Source organism: Pipistrellus kuhlii, unplaced genomic scaffold (assembly GCF_014108245.1).
Source record: "Pipistrellus kuhlii isolate mPipKuh1 unplaced genomic scaffold, mPipKuh1.p scaffold_m20_p_5, whole genome shotgun sequence".
Classification (NCBI taxonomy): Eukaryota; Metazoa; Chordata; class Mammalia; order Chiroptera; family Vespertilionidae; genus Pipistrellus; species Pipistrellus kuhlii.
The window spans coordinates 75,138,474-75,154,716 of record NW_023425551.1 but is presented as its reverse complement, the minus strand read 5'-3'; the positions used below and the strand labels follow the sequence as shown (position 1 = coordinate 75,154,716).

The 16,243-nt window shown below is 55.4% G+C and overlaps 1 protein-coding gene across 7 annotated transcripts in view; it reads left to right on the top strand.

Annotated features, from left to right (window-relative positions):
• The window catches only part of FOXP4 (forkhead box P4), a 53,791-nt gene that overhangs the window by 12,280 nt on the left and 25,268 nt on the right, over window positions 1-16,243 (top strand). For 6 of the 7 annotated variants that reach the window (XM_036413750.2, XM_036413746.2, XM_036413743.2 and 3 more), the window contains exon 2: window positions 5,892-6,114. In XM_036413750.2, the coding sequence (XP_036269643.1) occupies window positions 5,908-6,114 (207 nt within the window). In that variant the 5' untranslated portion in view covers window positions 5,892-5,907. Of the gene's footprint in view, window positions 1-5,207; window positions 5,341-5,891; window positions 6,115-16,243 lie in introns of those variants that run through there. The other variant, XM_036413745.2, reaches the window with a different exon arrangement.

Below are 16,243 nucleotides of genomic sequence, written 5' to 3'. Positions count from 1 at the left end.
AGAGAGATAGAGTTAGAAACATCGATGAGAGAGAAACATCAATCAGCTGCCTCCTGCACACCCCCCACTGGGGATGTTCCCACAACCAAGGTGCATGCCTTTGACTGGAATCAAACCTGGGACCCTTCAGTCCGCAAGCTGATGCTCTATCCACTGAGCCAAACCGGTTTCAACCCTTGGTTGATTGTTGTATGTGCCCCCTGACCAGGGATCAAACCTGCAACCTTGGTATAGCAGGACCACCCTCTGACCAACTGAGCTACCTGGCCAGGGCTGCACTGGCTGCTTTGAGGTTTGTAAGCCCTGGAGGGCAGGGGTCCCATTTCCATATCCTGTATAGACAGATCTTCAGGGCGTGGCTCAATTAGGCACGTGGTCCATGATGAACGAATGAGTGGCCTTGGGGATGAGATGGCTCATCTGCTTTCGGCCACCAGGAGGCTCATAAGTAGCCAGTGCTCCTCCTCCAAGCCCTACTGCCTTTTTCCTTTTTTAAGAATGCCTGTTCTCAGGCTCACTCCAGGCCTGGGGCCCAGCTGCCTGTGTGTGAACAAGCTCTCCCAGGCCATTCTGTTATGCTCAAGTTTGACATCCTCAGCCTTAGGGTTTTTTAATCCATTTATTCTCCCTTCCTACCGCCCCATGATAACATATTTTAAGAATCTTTATCTGTCTTTCATGGCAGGCTGCTGCCCAGTCTGTTTTGAGAAGAGGATAGGGGTATTGTACATTATAAATAGCTACATCCAGTCGCGTTTTCCCTAGTATCCAGAGGAGAAAAGCAGGCAGTTAACTCGGCCCAGGTCACTCAGCACTTAGGAGGGCAAGCTGGGACCAGATGCCCTGGTTTCCAGCTCCTGGTCTCAGCCAGGCCTTCAGGGGGCTTTGCAGAGATCCCAGGCTCTGAGGGCTGGACACAGTGTCTCCTTCCTTCAACTCAAACCGCCACCCCTGCCCCCGGGACAGGTCACCTGTAGTCCCACCCTCCCTCCATGCTTCCCAAAGAACTGGGGTTGGGCCCCTGCAGCCGCGCGCATGCTCCTGCGCCCTGCAAGGGCCGCGCTGGGGGATGCACCGGCCCCGCCTCCTCGGTAAACCCCGGCATCCATCAGTCCGTTAATTGCACTAATTAGGGATCGTGGAGGTGTTAATTGGAAAACCCTGGTATTGTGCCTGTTTGGGGAAGAAACCGTCAATAAAAATTAATTGATGAGCTGGCTGGGCCGGCAGCGCGGGTTCGCAGCGAGGTGCCGGGTGTCGTGGCAAATGTTAGGGCTCAGACTAAGCGATGGTTAATTAAAAAGCTACGGTGATTAATACTCTCTCACACCATATGGGCCCGCGGAAAAAGCACAAAGGTTTCTCCACGTGCAGGACTCCCCATCCTTTTCCCCCTCCCCACCACAGCATCCCAGCCCTGGGGTCCTCCCTTTGGTCCGAGGTAGGTGGAGCTCGTCACTTCCGCCAGGCCTTCCCCACGGGGCACCTGACGGGGTTCTTAGAAGGGCCAGTAGCCTCTGGGGAAACGGGAGCCCCCAGCGGCCCGCAGACTCCCCCAGAGCGGAAGAGGCGGCTGCGGCTTTGACCCAGCTTCCTTCCTTCTGAAGGCCCAGGCCCAAGGCCCCGGGGTGCTCTGGCTCCCGAAGGGGAACCCCGAGAGATGGGAGACTAGGAGCTGCCTAAGGGCAGGATCAGAGCGCCAGACGGAAACCCTAAGTCACCGGAAGTAACTCCCCTGCAGCCGCTCTTCTCTGCCCCGAGCGTGGTTGTAAGGGGGGTTCTGGGAAGGCTGGGGTGGGGGGTGAGGGCTTCAGTCCTAGAGAGACCTCCTGACCCCCCATACACGCGTTGTGTAAAGGAAGAAAGAACAGCCGCGAACCTGGGAAAGGCAGTGACTTGCCCAGAGTCCTACATCAGGCCTCTGGGACCAGGTGGTCTAACCCCCAGGGCCTCTCTCCTTGCTGTGGGTGTCCCGCTGATGCTTGCTGGGGAAATGGGGGCCTGGACAGAGGGGGAAGAGCAGAGTGAAGGGAGGAGGGGACTCCTGGAGGGTGCCCCCCTTACCGGAGCAGGAAGCTCACGTCTGTTCTCGCCTTTTGGGGAAGAGACCACAGCTGTGACTCAGAGGAACCCTCATCACAGGCTCCGTCCAGCCACCGGAACAGTCTGGCTTCATGCCCACCTGCTGGGCCAGGGAATTTTGCTCCTGGAGCTTCCAAGTCAGAAGAGACCTTCAAGACCACCGCTCCCTGTGGGTCTGGGGAAGCGGAGGCCCAGGGAAGGAGGGAGGCAGAGTGTGCACAGCCGGCTGTGGCTGAGCGCAGGCCACCTGGCACCCAGGCCCCTGCCTTCTCCCCTAGCCAGGGTCCAGGTCCTCAGGGACACGCTTCCTCCGCTGCACCCCACATTCTCATAGTTACAGGGCATGGATATCACGGCTCACCTCCAGCACCCCACCCCAACCCGAGCAGGCTGGGCCCCAGGCACCCGGAGCCTGCTCACCCACAGCGCAGGGAACACCCCGGCGCTATTGCAACACCCCGTGGAGGGGTGAGCCGGAGGCACGAGGCCGATGGTGTGCTGTTCTCAGAGGGCGGGCGGGCGGCCCGGGGCAGAGGTGAGGGTTCGGGCCCGGAGCACCAGCCTTGCAGGTTTCCGCGGGTGTAGGTGGGCCGGCAGCTGGAGCGCGGGGAGAGGTGACGTTCCCAGGAGGGGGCAGAGCGCGCCCTGTGGGAATTAATGCCATTCATATACCCTGCGGAAATGACTTTTCAGATGCGTATAATCTCAAGCATGCAAATGAGAGGCTTGCTGCACCCTGTTTAATATGAATGATTGGCCCTTGAATAGCTACTATTACACGCCACATTGCAGCAATTACGTTGTTCACTGGGTGTCGCTATCTGCACACACCCCTCCCCCCCATTAAAATAAAAAGAGAGAAAAGAAAGGACACCTCTGTTTGTGTCCTCTACTTTTCCCCCAAAACTTGCTGTCTGGCCTACAACCTGATGGTGTGTGTGTGTGTGTGTGTGCACGTGCGCGCGCGTGGTGTGTGTGTGTGAGAGAGAGAGAGAGAGAGAGAGAGAATTAAAAGGGGGCACTCATTCTTACCCCAGGAAAGGAACTGCTGGATTCTCTCTCCTTTCTCCTGTGCACACACACCCCTGAGGCTCTGGGCTTTGTCCCCTGGGGCCCAGGAGTTCTCAGATCTCAGAGGAGCTAAGCTTGGAATCGGGGCAGGCAGCTGCTCTCCACCCCCAGCAGGGCCAGTGTGGGGGGAGAGGGAGGCCAGACTGTGCCCCTGCTGCCTCCCCACCCCCCTCTCGTAGCGTGGGGGAAGGTGCTCTGGAGGCCGCCGGGAGGGATCAGGGTGGGTGGCTGGGAAGGGGGGCTGGAGCCCTGTGCTCTGGCGGGTGGAGGATGGCGCCCACCCCATCCATCATGTGGCGGCCACTGGCCCTCCGGCTGACACGGCCATTAAGGCCTGAGACCGAGCGCTCAATCTCTTCCAAACCGTCGCCCCCAACCTTGCCCTCCCCCTCGCCCCCGGCCCCGCTCCTTGGGCCCCAAGAGTGGGAGCAGCAGCTGGGGTGGGGGAATCCACCAGAAAAATGTGGGAACACGCAGGGAAATGCACAGACACAGGACACTCCGGCAGCCCAGGTTACCGTAGGAAGCCGTGAAGAGACCCCTGGAGTCACAGGGGAGGAGCTAAGAGCAGTGAGGTGGCACATGTGAACCGGTGGGCTCCCCTCGGACCCTCACTTCCATTGGTTTTGTTTCCGGCAGGGATAAAACGAGCACGTGGCCCAGTAGAGTGAGGGGTGCAAGAGTGAGGAGAGAATTTGGGGGCAGGAGAGAGGTGCTCCTGGGAGCTGCCATTTTAAGGAGGAATTAGTCTTTTCCAGTAGTTTCTATAACTTGCTACCTGCAAGGCCTCTTAAGTTAGGGACACCATGTGGTGGTGGGGTCTGCTTAGGCCAAAAGGGAATCAAGAAGAGAGAGGAGAACACTGCTGACTTTCCCAGACCCCTGGGCCAAGCCTGTGACGTCTCTAAGCCTCAGGGTCTTCGCCCTTACAAATAGGGCAGGCGAAGAAGGGGTTGATGGGAGCGTACTCTGCTAGGTGGTTTGTATGTGCTGTTTTATTCCCTCCTTCCAGGACTCCAAGAAATGGAGTTTTAGGGAGATTAAGATGTGTGGAGCTGAAACCGGTTTGGCTCAGTGGTAGAGTGTCGGTCTGAGGACTGAAAGGTCCCAGGTTCGATTCCGGTCAAGGGCATGCACATTGGTTGCGGGCACATCCCTGGTAGGGGCTGTGCAAGAGGCAGCTGGTTGACGTTTCTCTCTCATTGACATTTCTATCTCTCTATCCCTCTCTCCTCTTCTCTGTAAGAAATCAATAAAATATATTTTAAAAAAAGACTGTGGAAGTCTTGGTTGGGGTGGCTCAGTCGGTTGAATGTCATCCTGTGCACCGTACGATCACCAGTTCAATTTCTGGTCAGGGCACATACCCACATTGTGGGTTCAGTCCCCCAATCAGGGTTCTTGCAGGAGGCAGTTGTTTAGTGCCTTTCTCTCACATTGATGTTTCTCTCTCCCTTTCCCTTCCTTTCTCTCTCCTCCCTCTCTCCCTGAAATCAATAAAAACATCTTTTATTGAAGCACTAGTCGGTTTGGCTCAAGTGGGTAGAGTATTGGCCTGCGGACCGAAGGGTCCCAGGTTCGGTTCTGGTCAAGGGCACATGCCCGGGGTTGTGGGCTCCATCCCTAGTAGGGGGCCTGCAGGAGGCAGCCGATCAATGATTCTCTCTCATCATTGATGTTTCTCTCTCTCCCTTCCTCTCTGATATCAATAATAAAAAAGGACATAATGGTAGATACCAGCCATCTCCTGTTTCACTAAAATCCATGCGCCTCTCAAGCGCCGTTGGGGGTAGTCGGATACATCCCAGACTTTGAGAACAGTTCTGCATGTTCAAGTTCCCCCATCACAGTGTGGGTACAAGCCCCCGAGGCAGTGGGACCTCCACAAGTTGTAGCAGGAAGTCCAGACCTCCTCCTTCTCTGGGAGTGGGGAAAAGAGGGTATGGAATTCAGGCTTTGACCCTTTGCCTCTGCAAATCCCCCAACTCTGGTCCCTCCGCTCTCCCTCTGTCGGGCCAGGATGATGGACACTCTCAGCTTGTGATTGGGCATCACGGTGCCTGTGGAGACATCGTTACTGAGTGTCTCCTTGTGGCCAGACCCTCTCTGGCCAGCCTTGGAAGGGAAGGCGGAGACGTGGACCACGGCTGCCTCCACTGCACAGCTCCGAGCTGAGTCTGGCTCCCAGGAGGCGCTGGGCAAATGGAGCCTTTTTGCTGTGGAGGGAATCTCCATGAGAACCTGTGCCCTCAGGACAAGACCAGGGAGGCCCCTGCCCTGGGGAACTCCCTGTCTGCAAGCCCAGGGGCCATTACAGGTGTTTGTACAGAGGAGGAAGGAGCATACTCAGTCCCAGTGAATAGCTCACCTGCTTTTAAGTTCTTGCAGAACCCTCGCCCCCCCCGCCCCTCCCCCCATGCTCTGGCCTGGAGGGAGAGGCCAGAATAGGCATGGGGGAGGGCTGCCTCACCCCTAACATGTAGTGGCCTTCTGGAAGTCACGTTGGGAGAGGTTAGGAGAGGAGGCAGCTGCAGCCCGGACCTAGGAGAAGGGTGACATTGGGAGAGGTTGCACCCCAAAAGGGGTCCCAGGAACAGCCCCCAGAAGGTGGAGGAGGAGATGCCCAGGCCTGGGGTGGGGTGTAAGGTGGGGGTGGTGAGGGACATGGTCGAACCCAGGGGAGAACCCGCACCTGCCCTGCCCACTCAGCCTCTCCCCCATCTCTTCTCCCCCTGCAGGTCCCGCTAGAGCGACATGATGGTGGAATCTGCCTCGGAGACAATCAGGTCAGCTCCCTCTGGTCAGAATGGCGTGGGCAGCCTCTCGGGGCAGGCCGATGGCAGCGGCGGTGCTGGGGCTGCGGGCGCTGCCGGAGGCGGTGCGGGCAGGGACGCGGCAGCGGGCGCTGACAGCAACGGCGAGATGAGCCCTGCGGATCTGCTGCACTTCCAGCAGCAACAGGTAGGAGCTGGCGCCCCTCCTCGGCCACAGAGGCGTGCCAGGCCTCTGCCCACTCCATCCTGGCCACTGGCGCCACTGCTCCGTGCCAGGCGGCTTCCCTTTAACCGTCTTGGGAAGGCCCAGCTCCCAGGGACGCCCTCTGTGCCCTCCGTGCTGGTGGTCATCTTCACCAAGGGGGAGCTGAGCTTTCCAGAGAAAGAAGTGGGACTCGGGGTCCTGTCATCATGGCGCTTCGGACAGTCTCAGAAATGCCCACCGGTACAGACAGACTAGGGAGGCAGGCCCGAGGGGTACCTCCTGGGTGGGTGGGTGGGTACCCGGGCTCTTGGGCACACTGGCCAAGCTCATAGGGTTGGGGAGAAGGCCCTCCCTTTAGAAGTGTGTCCACTGGGGGGAGGGGGTGGGCACATAGGGGTATCTCCACTTCATTTGTATCATAAAATAAGCCTCTCCCCTCCCCCTGACTCAAACTGATGAGATCAAGCTTTCAGACACCAGAGGCCAAAGCAGCTGGGAAAAGGCCAAGAGCCAGAGGCAGGCAAAGGCCCGCCTCCATTTTCAGGCCTCAGACGGGCACCCCTGTCTGTGTCCGCTTTCCCTCTCATCCTCCATCATTCCCGCTCTGAGCGGCAGAGTTCAGGAGTTCAAGACCAGCCTTTCTGTGGGTAGGGAGGCCTAGGGTGGGGAGCCTGTTTGGGCGATGACAGAGCAAGGGCCCAGGTCCCAGCCCCACCCGGGAAACAGGGAGAATCTGCCTGACAAGCTCCGGAGAACCGGCCCAGCCAGCCCGGCTGGAGAGGCTTCTCTGGCTTGGCTCCCTGCTTCTCCAGTCACCGCTGGTGGCCCTGGCCCTCGGGCTCTCTGGGAGGAAGGAAAACCCAGGTCCTGCCTGCCCTCCCCACGGGGGTCCCACCCTTAAGTGCGCGCCTGCAGGGATGTGTGTAGTGGCTCTCGTGTTGTCTCCCATCCTGGGGCTCCTCCCACTCCACAGCCCCTAGGGAGTGGCAGAGGTCAAAGGGCAAAATTCTACCCCCACCACATGCCTGGGAGCCGGAGGTCAGCCTGGAGCAGCATGGCCAGAAGCTGGGCGCCCTGCACTGAGCTAGCTGGTCAACCTGCACAGACACAGGAATGGAACAAACCCGGGTTAAGGCCAGGCGCACCCCTTCGTGTGACCTTTGCCAAACCCTGGGCCTCCTGAGCCTTGGCTTGTTAGGGTCCGACGCAGTTTAGGTGTGAAACGCCTGTCGCCAGGGGCTGTGTGGATGGGAATGGAGCTAAGGGCTTTCAAAGTCGCTTCCTCTCACCAGCAGTGGGAGCTGGAGTGGAAGGGGCGGCCTCCGCTCTCTCCCCAGGGAGATGGGCCTTGGGAGTCTCCTGGCATCTCCCTGGCCTTTTACGCGGGATCTCTGGGGAGAGACTGGGTGCCTGTGCTGTCTGCTGGGGACAGAGGTCAAAGGGCAAGATCCCACTCTCGACCAAAATAGTGACACAACACACCCGCCAGAAGGCTCCCAGGCCCCCCATTCTGTATGGCCAGCTTCCCCTCCCGCACTTCCGTGCGGAATGGGGGGTGAGGCGTGGGCCGGAGAAATACTGAGACTGGGACCGTCCTTCAAAACGTGTCTGAAGCGAAGCGTGCGCACAGAACCCGGGTGGCGGGGGAGGCGCGTGGGGCGGGGAGGCACGGTGTGTGCTGATCAGGTTTCTCCGTCTGCACACACATGTTTCACCCTCCGCGCTCCACGTCCCAGCTATTCCTGTTTGTCTTGGGGAATGTCCCAAAGTCCTGGAAAATCCTATATCTGTTTCACAAATAAACTGGGGTGGAGGCTCAGAGGCGGCGGAGGGCTGTTTTACCCATTTGGGCTCTATGGGCGCGGTGCCTGGGGCCAAGGAAAATATTTGAGACGTAAAAAGGTTTTGTTGGCTCCGAGCTACGAAAAGAGACCTGCAAAATTAAAAACCCGAAAATGTGCAATTAAATAATGTATGAGAGTGAGGTGTGTGGGGGGGTTTCAGGGGTAACGCTTTCTGCCGCGCCCCCCCACCCCCACCAATGTTCCGATTTGTGAGCTAAACCAACCATAGGAAGGCGAGCCTGGCCCCGTGTGCTCCTCCTCCCTCTCAGTCCCAACCAGGAAGTCCTTCAAGGACAAACAAATACCTGTGTCTCTCGCATGGGTTGTGTCATTTAGTCATCTGGAGGGAGGGGGTGGGGGGTGGATATTATTATTCCCGATCACAGGTGAGAGGGCAGCAAGAGGGGTCTCCCAGTTCCAAGTTCAGGGTTCAGCACAGGGTCTTTGCTCCTGCCACGCACACAGTCAGCCCCCTGTAGGAAACGGAGGGAGCGAGTCCTGCCACATAGTAGGAGCTACATAAATGTGTGTTGACGCATGATCAAGAGCGCTCCATTCTCAGCCTAGAAGGTCTCTTAAAACAAACAAACAGAAGCAGCACTGTCCACTGGCCCTAAGTAGCCACTTCAGAAGAAGGAGGTTGGGGAGGAGGGGAGGCGGGTGGTGTCTGTGAGCATTGCGCTGGTCTGTCCCCTCTCCCTCTGTCCTGCTGTCTGTTGGTCCCTGTCCCTCCGCTCTGGGTAAACAAACCCTGGAAATGCAAGCTTGGCCTTTGGGAATAATGAGTTGACAGAGGAGAGAGAGAGAGATAAACAGGGCGAGTCAGAAGTCAGACCAGTGACAGGACTTTAGGCTGAAACAAACAGTGCTGGAGAGGGCAGCCACGGCGCTTTGGAATAAGAGCAGGCGCCTGTTTCCATGCAACAGCAGGCCGGAGCTTGTTTAAACAGAGGCCGGGGTGGAGGGGGGGGGGGGGGGGAGACAGACACAACTTGGCTGCCAGGCCCCTCGGAGGGAGAGAGGGTCCCTGGCCGGCTGCCCCATGGAAGCAGTCAGGGCCCCAGCTTCCCCTCCCCCTCCCCCCTCCCAACACCCTTCTTGGTGAGTGCCAGAGCCATGCCACGTCCACTCTGACCTTGGTCTCCAGTCCCCTCGCTCTGGTGAGAAAGGGGTGTGGGGAGTGTGGTGGGCCTGGGGCATGCACTTCTTCAGCAGACACGCACTGTGCCTGAGTGTGCACGGGGCACCCTGCTGGCCGCTGGAGTGGGCGACCCCCCAGCTGCTGTTACAGACCCAGCAGATGTGCCAACTGCCCATCGGTCCTCTGCCTTCACCTAGACCTGTGGTCGGCAAACCGTGGCTCGCGAGCCACACGCAGCTCTTTGGCCCCTTGAGTGTGGCTCTTCCACAAAAGACCACGGCCTGGGCGAGCCTATTTTGAAGAAGTGGCGTTAGAAGTTTAAGTTTAAAAAATGTGGCTCTCAAAGGAAATTTCAATCGTTGTGCTGTTGATAGTTGGCTCTGTGGACTGAGTCCTTCCTCACCCCCCCCCCCCCCCCCCCCCCGCCATGGTTCCCCTCGCATGGCTTTTCTCTTGCAGGATGCCCTTGCGTTTTACGTTTTATCCTAATCTGATTCACCTGCATGGAAGTGTTAATAAGTGTTCATATGGGGACCGCTCAGATCCTCTGCTGGGGCTCAGTAAGGGCTGGGAGAATCTGTGCCAGCTTTTGGGAGGTGGGGGGCCTGGGGAGGTCTTGGGGCCCGATGGGCACTCTGGCCCAGGCGGGCGGGACTCGGGCAGGAGGGCTGAGCAGGCCCCATGGGGCCGCGGGGCTGCTGGCCACCGCACTGAAAGGCGTCCCTGGCCTCCAGAGCCGCACTCCTATTGTCCTCAGGTTGTGGGGGTGACAGGTCAGCGAGGGTCACAGGAGGGTTGCTTAGCGTCTGGGAACTCCCACTGCAGTTGCTGTGGCAACCGGGGCCAAATCCCACCCCGCGCACATCCTGTGGGGAGATTCAAAAGGGTTGGGAGAAGGGGAGCTGCACTTTAATGGGCTTTTAGCTCACCCCCCGCCAAAGAAATGGGGGTGTCAGGGACCGGAGCAGGGGGAAAGCGAAGAATGGAAGAGATTTCTGTTTTCCTTCTCCATCTGGCTCTCCTCTCTGCCCAAGCCACTCGGGGGGTGGGGCAGGAAGGGGAGGGGCCTCAGAGGTGAGTTAGTGCTCCCCACCTCACACACACTGTCTGCAGTTGTCTTTACTTTTAGGCCTGGGGCTCCCTTTTTCAGTTTGTGGGACTCCCACCCTCATGCCAGATTCTGCTCTTTCGTACATGGCCTTACACCTCCTTTCCTTCCCCAGGAGGTGCTGGAGGGAGTGTTGGGGCCCAGACTCCCCCGAGGGAGATTAGAAACTTCATGTCGATGAAGTCCCTCCCATACTCTCAGCAGCTGCAGGGCCATGCTTAGAGTGCTCCTCCCTGCCTGCCCCGGAATGGGGGGCAGGTGAGTGAGGGGCTGGGCTTCCAGGACCAGCAGGGGAGAGAGCTGTGACCACCCCCACCACCACACCCCCCGTTCTTGTGCCCGTCCTGGGTTACTCAGCTAAAGACCACCGTTTCCTGTCTGCCTCCCAGTCCAAGGAAAGGGGAGGTCCCCTAGGGCAGTAGTCGGCAAACTCATTGGTCAACAGCCAAATATCAACAGGACGACGACTGAAATTTATTTTGAGAGCCAAGTGTTTTAAACTTAAACTGTGTAAGTAGTTATTAACTTAGTTATTAACTTAGTTAGGGTCTTCCTAAGCTGGCCTTTGCTAAAAACTCGAGGGGCCAAAGAGCCGCCGGCGCTACCCTAGGGGCGGGAGCTGCAGTAAGGGGGCGGGGCTGGGAGGGGACTCCAGAGCTCTGCTCTTTGGGAACCACATGAGTCAACCGGCTCCACCAGCCTCCCTTCCAGGGTGACTTTTCTCTCCTCCCTCACCCCCTCACAGGGCCCGAGTTTGGGGCCGCGGGAGGGGGTGGAATGTTTCTGAGGTGAAGGCTGACCTGGGGAGGACCGCACTCAAAGCACCTCTCAGTGGGGAGCTAGCTTTCTCCTAGGGGAGCCCCTCTATTCTGAGAGGGGAATGGCATGCCCCCTCAGCCCCCTCCAAACCCCACCCCTGCAGAGGTGGCTAGTGTGAGGGCAGTAGCCGGGCCCACGGTGGCTCTGAACCCAGACTTCCTTACACCCCGCTTCCTGAGGACTCCACAGACAGGACCACCATCTGGGGGTGCAGGGCTCCCTGCCACCCCCACACTGGGGCCCTGACTCTTCCAGCACCCACACCAGCTGGTCTGGGCCCATGGGCCATCCTGGGTCACCCCGAGTGCTAAGGCCCCCACTGGGGGCGCAGGGCAGGGAGAGGAAAGAGGGGGAGCACCCTTCCCCTTTCAGAGCTGTGGGCCCATGGTCTGTTCTCGTCTGTTGGTGGCAGGGGCACGGCCTGGCGGGGAAGGCCCTGAGAGCAGGCTGCACCGGGCCTTGCCTCTCCCACCCACGTGGGCCCGTCGGTATCTGCGTTGCTGGTTTTCATTTTAATGGTTCTAATTTGAGAATGCGCCAATGTCATTTTTACGAGGTTGGTGTAAAAAAAATTTACAGCCTTTTCCAAAAAGCTTTTTTTTTTTTTTTTCCAAGGGAAAAAGGTGTAGAATCACTTCGGGGGTTTTATGGTCTGCTCTCCCCCACTCCCTTCGCCCCCTCCTCTGTGCAGTTCCATTTTTATGTCTTTGCTAGAGGACAAAGCCTGGCTGGTGGAGGACCTGGCTCTCCCTGTGCTTAGTACCCTTCCTGGTTGGACTGCTGACCTATGACCTTTCCCCCTGTACTCCTTTCCTCTACTCTGGTCCCTCCACTTTCTGTTTCAGTGAGTGAACGGAGAGATGGTTTTTGTTATTCATATTATTTAACAAAAAGTAACAAATACTTATTCGGCACTGACTGTTTACTAGGGGCAGGTTAGACAATTCTGTCTCTTCCGTAATTCCTTATATTCACTTGCTTAGAATCCTCCAGCAGTTTTTCCAGAGTGTAGAAATAAATAAAAAAACCACTGTCCCTGCCTGGCCAGAGTAGCTCAGTTAGTCGAACGTTGTCCTGTGCACCGAAAGGTCGCCGGTTCCATTCCTGGTCAGGGCACATACCTGGGTTTCGGGTTCGATCCCCAGTCAGTCGGGGCACTTGTGGAGGGCAGCCGATGCTTCTTTCCCTCTCTTGTTCCTTTCCTTCCTCTCTGTAGGCGGGTCCTTGGGTGAGGATTAAAAAAGCACACACCATTGTGCCTGTGTGATCTGGCCCCTGCTCATCTCTGGGACTTTCCCTCAGGCCGTTTGGCTCAGCCACACTGACCACGCATGAGGCACCTCCAGGCCCATTCCGCCTCAGGCCGTGCACCGGCTCCTGTCTGCGCCGTGCATGCTGTCCTGGGAGAGTCGCCTCCTCTTCCTCAATGGCTCCTCAGAGAGGCCTTCCCTGGCCACACAACCCACGTAGCCAGCCAGCCAGCCAGCCAGCCTCTGTGACGCTCCCCACCTTCTCATGGCTCGCCTGCCTCCGTGTTAGCATCTGTCTCACCCCATGGGAATGGAGCCCCGTTAAAGCAAACACCGGGAGCCCACGGTGTCTAGGACCAGTGCCCTGTGGGGCCTCATAAATATTTGCTGAGTGACTGATAAGTGAACAGAACGTTATCCTGTGGCCCTGGGGGGACAGTACCCCAAACACCTTCCCGCCCCTCCCCTACATCTAGCCAGACCCCAGTTGAAATTACCAAGATAACTTAGATCCCAATTTTACTAAAGTTAGCTGGGTGCAGACAAAAGAAGCGTTTGGGGTTTGTTTATTTTGGCTACCCCTCACCACCCTCCAAGTCAAACCAGGATTTGTTAGGGTCCTCCCTCCTGTCTGGCCAGCTCCTGGCTGCAGAGCCCCATGTCGGCCCCTGTTTCTGCCCCTGTGTGACTCCGGGCCTGTCACTGCCCTGGCTGTCCGTTTCCTCCTCTGTAACGGGAGCTGGATCAGCGCTTCGTAAACCTTTTTGCTTGAGATCTACAGTGAGAGCTACATTTTACTCCAACACCCACCACACACATAGTCATGAAACAATGTTTATGCTCACCCAGTACCTCTGATTTTTAAAAAGCATGTGCGTGTGTATTTTTCCCCATTTTTTGACCCACTAAATTGATATAATGATCCACCCGTCGATCATGACCAGCACTTTGGGCAACACTGGCCCCGATTCCCTCCAGCACTCCCAGCTCTCCAGCTGCGGTTTGTGCTTCTGCCTCTCCATTCTCAGAGCTCAGCCCTTCCAGGACCAGCACATCCCACCCTCCTAAACACACACGCGTAGTGGGACTGGGACCCAGCACAGGAGCACAGAGCCGAGTCCTGCAGCCTGGAGAACAGCCCTGCACCTGGCTTCCCCCTCCCCCCGAATTCTCAGAGGCAGAAATGAGGGGGTGGTCTCCTACTGGAGATGACAGACCCTCCTGTCTCAAGACTAGTTTTTCTTTTCATAGCAGCTCCCCGTGGCCCTCAGAGCTCCAGCTTCATTCCCTTCCATCCCAGCCGCCCTCCCTGGATGCCATCCGTTATAAGCCATTTGTTCCTAATTGTGGAGATCCTGCTAATGACTTCTGAATGGGTGATGGGGGGAGGAGAGTTCAGCTTCATTAGCGAGACGGAGTTCTTAGCTTGAGGGGAAGTGGGGGTGGCGTAGGCTGGGAGAGGGTTTGGTTAGCTAGTCCTTCTGGGTGGCAGAGGACAAATGACCAGGAGCTGCCTGGGAAGGCAAACGATGAATTAAGTGACAATAGTTAATGCTGGTTCAGGACCCACTGGGTGCCAGGCTCTGTGCTAAGTATTCCATGTACATTGTCTCGTATTCTCTTCACAGAAACCTTGTGGGCTAAGTAAGGCTTATCCCTATGTTGCAGAGCAAGAATGAGGGCTCAGAGAGGACAAGTGACTTACCCAAGGTGGCTCAGTATATGGTGGAGCCAGGATCTGCATACAGATCTCTGACCAGGGTCCATGTACCCGATAGACCATCCTGCCTCCCCAGGGGAACATTAGACCTTACTTCCCAAACCACAGATCTGGGTATTTGGTTTTTAGTGCAGCAGGTGGAGGGAGGAGAAAAATGAGGTTTAAGAAGCCAAATGGCTCCCAGTTTCTTCCTTCCTTCCTTCCTTCCTTCCTTCCTTCCTTCCTTCCTTCCTTCCTTTCTAATAAATCTTTATTGTTCAGATTATTACAATTGTTCCTCTTCCCGCCCCCCATAGCTCCCCTCCACCCAGTTCCCAACCCACCCTCTGCCCTTATCCTCTCCCTCCCCCACACTGTCCTCATCTGTAGGTGTATGATTTTTGTCCAGTCTTTTCCTACACCCCCCAAACCCCTTTCTCCCCACCCCAGAATTATCAGTCCACTCCATTTCTAAGTCCCTTATTCTATTATATTCACCAGTTTATTCTGTTCATCAGATTTTTTTATTCACTTGATTTTTATTTTATTTTATTATTTTTTTAATAACTCACCATTTTTTCTTTTTCTTTTTCTTCTTTTTTTTTTTTAAATATATTTTATTGATTTTGTACAGAGAGGAAGGGAGAGAGATAGAGAGTTAGAAACATCGAGGAGAGAGAGTCATCAATCAGCTGCCTCTTGCACACCTTCTACTGGGGATATGCCCGAAACCAAGGTACATGCCCTTAACCGGAATCGAACCCGGGACCCTTCAGTCCCCAAGCCTATGCTCTATCCATTGAGCCAAACCAGGCTCGGCTGAAGCTGTTTTTATAAAAGCTGAAGGGTAGGTCTCGCAGAGGCTCATTGAGCCAAACCAGTTTCGGCATATTCACTTGATTTTTAGATTCACTTGTTCATAGATATGTATTTGTTCTTCATAATTTTTATCTTTACCTTTTTCTTCTTCTTACTCTTCTTAAAGAATACCTTTCCGCATTTCATATAATACTGGTTTGGCAGTGATGAACTCCTTTAGCTTTTTCTTATCTGTGAAGCTCTTTATCTGCCCTTCAATTCTGAATGATAACTTTGCTGGGTAGAGTAATCTTGGTTGTAGTATCTTGCTATTCATCACTTTGAATATTTCTTGCCACTCCCGTTTGGCCTGCATAGTTTCTCTTGAGAAATCAGTTGACAATCGTATGGGTGCTCTCTTGTAGGTAACTAACTGTTTTTCTCTTGCTGCTTTTAATATTCTCTCCTTATCTTTTGTACTTGGCATTTTAATTATGATGTGTCTTGGTGTGGTCCTCTTTGGATTTCTTTTGTTTGGGGTTCCTGGACTTGTAAGTCTATTTCTTTCACCAGGTGGGGGGAGTTTTTGGTCATTATTTCTTCAAATAGGTTTTCAATACCTTGCTCTCTCTTTTCTTCTGGCACCCCCATAATTCAGATGTTGGTATGCATGAAGTTGTCCCAGAGACTTCTTACATTATCTTCATATTTTTGGATTCTTTTTTTCTTTTTGCTTTTCCGGTTGGGTGTTTTTTGCTTCTTTGTATTTCACATCTTTGACTTGATTCTTGCGATCCTCTAGTCTGCTGTTGGATCTCTGTATATTATTTTTTATTTCAGTCAGTGCATGCTTAATTTCTAGTTGGTCCTTTTACATATCCTCGAGGGTCTTGCTAAGTTTATCTGCCTTTTCTAGAAAATTGTTGAAAAATCTTACAACTGTGGTTTTGAACTTTATATCAGGTCATTTACTTTCCTCCCATTTCTTTCATTTCTGACCTATTTCTTTGTCTCCTCATTTTGGCTGCTTCCCTGGGTTGATAGAGTGGCTTTGAGTGCTAGGTGTCCTATAGGACCCAGTAGCTCAGCCTCCCCAGTTACCGTAGGTGGACACTCTTGGTGCACCCCTTTGTGTGCTGTGTGCACAGTCTTGTTGTAGTTAAGCCTTGATTGTTGTTGGTATCACTGAAGGGAATTGACCTCCAGGCCAGTTGGCTGTGAGGATCAGCTGTGTCTATGATGGGTGAACTTCTGTGCTGGAGACACCCTTATGAGACAAGACTTGCTTCAGTGGGGCTTTGGTGCTCACTGAGTCCACCCCCTGAGTGTGTCCCTTATGGATCTGAGAAGTTGTAATCTGGATGGTCCTGCTCTGACTCCTGGGTACACTGGTTCTTGGGTCTCTCAGGAGGTGTTAATTTAGCCTCTGTCTGAGGCCACCCATCAGGGGCT